This window comes from Cebus imitator, unplaced genomic scaffold, assembly GCF_001604975.1.
Source record: "Cebus imitator isolate Cc_AM_T3 unplaced genomic scaffold, Cebus_imitator-1.0 Scaffold384, whole genome shotgun sequence".
In the NCBI taxonomy this organism is placed as follows: Eukaryota; Metazoa; Chordata; class Mammalia; order Primates; family Cebidae; genus Cebus; species Cebus imitator.
In genome coordinates, this window is record NW_016107699.1 from 993,695 (window position 1) to 999,493 (window position 5,799).

The 5,799-nt window shown below is 52.9% G+C and overlaps 1 protein-coding gene across 6 annotated transcripts in view; it reads right to left on the reverse strand.

Moving 5' to 3' along the window:
• CARS1 (cysteinyl-tRNA synthetase 1) overlaps positions 1 to 332 on the reverse strand; it is a 55,818-nt gene extending 55,486 nt beyond the window's left edge. For 3 of the 6 annotated variants that reach the window (XM_037731114.1, XM_017507737.2, XM_017507740.2), the window contains exon 1: positions 221 to 332. In XM_037731114.1, the coding sequence (XP_037587042.1) occupies positions 221 to 245 (25 nt within the window). In that variant the 5' untranslated portion in view covers positions 246 to 332. The remainder of the gene's footprint in view (positions 1 to 220) is intronic. The other 3 variants (XM_037731117.1, XM_017507739.2, XM_037731115.1) reach the window with 2 other exon arrangements.
• Positions 333 to 5,799: the final 5,467 nt, after the last annotated feature.

Here is a 5,799-nt window from a genome sequence, read left to right on the forward strand (position 1 = left end):
CCGCCCCTCAGACCCCGGGCACTGCCGCCCCTCAGACCCCGGGCACACCCCCCCACTCAGACCCCGGGCACTGCCGCCCCTCAGACCCCGGGCACCGCCGACCCTCTGACCCGGGGCACCCCCGCCTCTCAGACACAAGGCCTCGCCGCCCTTCGAGCCGAGCACCCAGCACCCAGGCAGGCCTCAGCCGCCCTCAGCCTGGCCCAGCCAAGAAGCTCACCCTGCTCCCCGGAGGAACCTGCCATTGCTGGGAATCCCGGATCCGCAGCTGCGGCGACAGACACTTCCCAGAATCTGATGCAACCGCCGCCCCGGAAGTCCCGCCCCGCCCCGGGCCCGTCTTCCGGGACACGCCGGGTCGCTAGGCAACCACCAGAGGCTCCGGGCGTCGCCGGGCCGGAGCATGCTGGGAGTTGCAGTTCAACCCCACGGCGACCCGCTCTCCGGAGCATTCCGCGGCCAAGCATTCAGTGTCCGGGCTGGGAGTAGTCAGCCCAGCCGCGGGGAGACAGACACTAAAGGCTGAGTGTCCTGTGATAGGAGTTTAAGTCACGATCGCACTAAGCGCCGTGGAGACCAAGCCCAACCCGGAGGTCGGAGGCGGCCTCGGGGCGGAGTGTGCCGGCGAGACCGGGTGGTTCCTAGGAGGCCGACCTGGAGCAGGGCCTGGGGATGGGCGGGATGGGCGGGACGCGCGCTCCAGCCAAGGGACCGCCCTGCCACTGACCCTGCGGAAAGCAAGCCCCTACGAAGTGTTCCGTGAACAGGCTTCTCCATCTCCTTCTGAGACCCCATTCTAGAGCCATCCCCAAACCTCAATCACATCAAGTTTCTTAGGGCTCCTGCCTTCTGTGTGCATGGTGTCACTTCCCAAGGATATCCCACCCAACGTTTGTGTGCCCATCCACAATGAGATGAAATGCTATTTAAGAAACAGAGTTTTAGTATGTCAAGAAAAATCATTAGCCAGGAGGAGTGGCTCATGCCTGTCATCCCAGCACCTCGGGAGGCCAAGGCAGGAGGATCATTTGAGTCCGGGAGTTTGAAGCTACAGTGAACTATGATTGTGCCACAGAATTATTCCTGCAGAAGAAATCTGTACAGCCCCTTAGAGGAATTCTACTGAAACAGAACTGGAACCTGATGTCTTGCCGGGCAGGTGGGCCTCACAGGAACAGAGTCAGCCTGTGGGCAAGTCCCCACTGTGCCCATTCACGAGTGGAAAGGGCTCACAACCTGCCTTGTCCTCAGGGTCGAGCTTCCCCAGGACACTCCTGGGGCCTGAGTTATGCCTGTGTGGTCAGGGCTGCCCTGCTTGGTGGGCAGGCAGGATCCTGGGCCTGCTGCCCTGAGAGTGCCCCCCAACTCTGGCTCCAACCGGGGCCCAGCTCCCCCAGCCCTAGGGAGCTGCTGTGAACAGTGGACCGATGTTGCCTAGCAGGGAAGTGTCCACTCTGGACTTGGACAACACTCGTGGAGAGGACACTGGTCTACAGAAGGTGCCGTGGAAAGCTGTCACTGGCATAAATGTGGCCTCCTCTTGGAGATCTGGGCACGTTCTGGCAGCTGAGGAGCTAGGACTTGCCCAATCCTTTCCAGGCGCTGCTCCTGAGACTGCTTGGAAGCTTGGAATCAGGCTGTGTGTTCCCTTGAGATCACGGAAGACCTCAGGCCTCAAGCCCCAGCTTGGCTTCTTGGTAGCTGTTGGCCCCACTTGCCACTGACCCTCTCTGCTACCTCATCCATAACACAGGGACAATAACGGTTCCACCCACACAGCACAGCCCCAAGCGGGACACCCAGCAACGCCCGGACCCCCTTTAGCGTCTCTTGATGACATGGCTGGGGGTCCTAATTTCTCTGTTTTATTTATTTGTCTCAGCCACTTTGAAGAATCTGTCAAAAGTTACAGAGCATCTCCCTGGAATGATACACAAGAGCGCAAGACCCATGGTGGGTACAATTTTGAGTTCTGTTCAGTGCCTGAGGTGGGGTGTCCCAGGCATCCACGACCTTCAGCTTAGGGCCCATGATCTCCTCCCTGCTCCTATTCTCTGCTCATCTTACCAAACCCCTCTCAGGCATTGCTGGCTGGGGACAGCTCCACACAGACCCAGGATGGAGAATGGAGATGGTCCCTCTCCTCCCTGCATGGATGGATGGATGGACGAATGGTTAGATGAATGGGTGTTTAGATGGATGGATGGACAAATGGATGGATGGATGGATGGATGGATGGATGGATGGATGGATGAATGGATAGACAGATGGATGGATAGATGTATGTATGTATGGATGGATGGATGGATGGATGAATGGATAGATGGATGGATGATGATGGATGCATAGATGGATGGATGGATAGATGGATGGATGGACAGATGGATGGATGGATGATGGATGGATGGGTGGATGGATGAATGAATAGATGGATGGATGATGATGGATGCATAGATGGATGGACGGATAAATGGATGGATGGATGGATGGACAGATGGCTGGATGGATGATGGATGGATGGGTGGTTGGATGAATGGATGGATGGATGGATGGATGGGTGAATGGGTGGATGGATGGATGGATAGATGGATGAATGGATAGATGAATGGACAAATGATGGACAGCTGGACATGGATCCTGCTTCCCTCCCATCCAGCCTTCCTGGGAGACATGTGCACTCCCCTCTCCCTCTCATGCCCTTTGTTTCCCCTGCCACCCTGTCTGCTTTCTCTAGATGCTGTTCCTGGGATACAGGAGGTGCTTAACCAACGTCTGCAGAGCAGATCTGGAAGACAATCACGTGCTCAGGTGGCTGAGCTGTGTCTAAGCGTGCTGCAGTGTCTAGCAGCAGGGGGCCCTGCCTCCTCGGTCCTGCTGTGTCCCAGCCATACCACCAGGGCAAGGACACTCTCTGAACCTCAGCATCCCCCTGGGTGTCGTAGTTCTTTGGGACAACAGGTTGGGTTACAGGTTGTTATGGGTTGAATTGTGTCTCTCCCAAAAGATGTGGAAGTCCTATAACCACCAGGACCTGTGAATGTGACCTTATTTGGAAATAGGGTCTCTGCAGATGATAAAGTCATAAGATGAGGTCATTAGGGTGGACCTTAATCCCGTATAACTGATATCCTTGTGAAAAAGGAAATTTCAGCTGGGTAGGGTAGCTCACCCTGCTGACATCTTGACCTGAGACTTCCAGAACTGTGAGACAATAAATTATTGTTGAAGCCACCAAGCATGGCAGCCCCAGCACTGCTCATGAGGATTTCACAAATGCCCATGGACATAAGGATGTAACTCGGAACCCTGCCTGCCGACTATCCGCACGTGCAGATCCGTCCTGAAGCTTCATTGGCCTGTTCCAGATGGCTGAGGGGCTGATGCCTTGGTCTGGCCCTGGGCCACGGGCAGTGGGTGAGTGAACAGTACCTTCCCCTGGGCACCAGTGGCCACCGTGCAGGACTCTCCCTTGAGTCTTCTAAGGGCCAAGGCCAAGTCCTTCTCCAAGAGCGCTGGTCTTTCCATGCCAGAGGCTGGCCCATCCCCCTCCGTGTCCGTGGGCAGCAGTGTGTTGCTGGGCCCACCACTTTGAGGTGTCTAGAGCAGAGTGACTTCTTTGCTGGCACAGCCAGCAGCTCAGGCGCTACCCAAACCACTTTTAGGGAAAGAAATGCCACGTGGCCTGCAAGCCAGGGCAGTGCAGCGTTAGGGAGGAGCACACGTGGGTGAGCTCCCAGTTCTGCTGTCAACTCCCGGGGGCTTCCAAAACAAGCCGGTCGAGCTGTGGTCCCCTAAAATGATTGTGTCCATGTTCTAACCCCGGTACCTGTGTGACTTTATTTATTTTATTTTACATTTTTAAGATGGGGTTTTGCTCTTATTGCCCAGGCTGGAGTGCAATGGTGTGACCTCAGCTCACTGCAACCTCCACCTCCCAGGTTCAAGTGATTCTCCTGCCTCAGTCTCCCTAGTAGCTGGGATTACAGGCATGTGCCACCATGACTGGCTAAATTTTTTTGTATTTTTAGTAGAGATGGGGTTTCTCCATGTTGGTCATGGCTGGTCTCAAACTCCCGACCTCAGGTGATCTGCCCTTCTTGGCCTCCAGAAGTGCTGGGATTACAGGTGTGAGCCACTGCGCCTGGCCTCATTTATTTATTTTTTTGAGGCAAGCTCTCACTCTGTCACCTTGGCTGTAATGCAGTGGTGCAATCACAGCTCACTACTGCCTCGACCTCCTGAGCTTAGGTGATCCTCCCATCTCAGCCTCCTGAGTAGCGGGGACTACAGACGGGCACCACCACAACTGACTAATTTTTTGTATTTTTTGTAGAGGTGGGTTTCATTATGTTGCCCAGGCTAGTCTTGAACTCCAGGGCTCAAGCGATCCTCCCGCCTTGGCCTCCCAAAGGGAGAGGATTACAGGCGTGAGCCACTGTGCCTGGCTGGCTTTATTTGAAAAAGGGGTCTTTGCAGATCTAATCAAGTTAAAGTGAGGTCCTCCTGGATTAGAATGGGCCCTAATCCAATGCCTCTTTATAAGAAGAGAGATGCGGAGACACAAAGTCAGGTGTGAAGGGGGAAGCAGCTGGAGTGATGAAGCCATGAGCTAAGGGCGGCTTGTGGCCACCAGAAGCCAGCAGAGGCGGAGGAGGACATCCGGAGAGCCTCTGAAGGAGGCCACCCGGCTATGCCTTGATTGGGAACTTCTCTCTCCAGAGATGTGAAAGAATCATTCCCTATTGTTTCTGTTTTTAATGTTTAATTGTTGTGGGTATATGGTAGGGATGTGAATCCCTATTGTTTTTAAAAAATTATTATTATTATCATTTTTGAGACAAAATCTCGCTCCTTCACCCAGGCTGGAGTGCAGTGGTGCAATCTCAGCTAACTGCAACCTCCGCCTCCAGGGTTCAAGTGATCCTCCTGCCTCAGGCTCCTGAGTAGCTGGGACTACAGGCGTGCACCACCACATCCAGCTAATTTTGTATTTTTAGTAGAGACAGGGTTTCACCATGTTGGCCAGGCTGGTCTTGAACTCCTTGCATCAGGTGATCTGCCCGCCTTGGCCTCCTGGCCTATCATGCCTGGGATGATAGGCATGAGGCGCTGTGCCCAGCCTGTTTTTATTTTTAATGTTTAATTGTTGTGGGTGCATGGTGGGTGTGTAAATTCCAATTGTTTCTGTTTTTATTTTTAATGTCTAATTGTTGTAGGTGCATGGTAGTTGTGTGAATTCCTATTGTTGGAAATAGATGCTTGGTGCCGCAAAGAAAAATTAGCACTGAGACAAAGGATCTTTCAGCAACACAAGTTTTACTTCCTGGGCTGCAGGAAGGGTACCTTGCTAGCCATGAGAGTACAATGAACAAAGGAAAACACACAGATTTATCCTTTATGCATTTGGGGTTGTCCTTACTGCTGTGTCTGATCTCTGTTGGCTGCAGCCAGACCTCACAATCTAAACTAAAATTTGATTGGCTAATAACTTAAAACTTTTCTAAACAGATGAAAGCAGTGGAGAGCTGGGACATGCCTGTGAGCACGTCCAGCACAGATACCTTGGTGAAAGTACAAGGACACAGAATGTACTACGTGCCTACAAGCATGGCGTGTCTAACAGCTCCATAGGATAGGGCTTCATAAAGTTATTAGCACACTTATTCTTTAACAGGGAAGGAAACTTTAAAAAGGAACGTTTCTACTTCCCACACTATTGTTTCTATTTGTGACGTTTAATTGCTGTGGGTGCACGATGGTTGTGTAAGTTCCTGCTGTTTCTGTTTTTAATGTTTAATT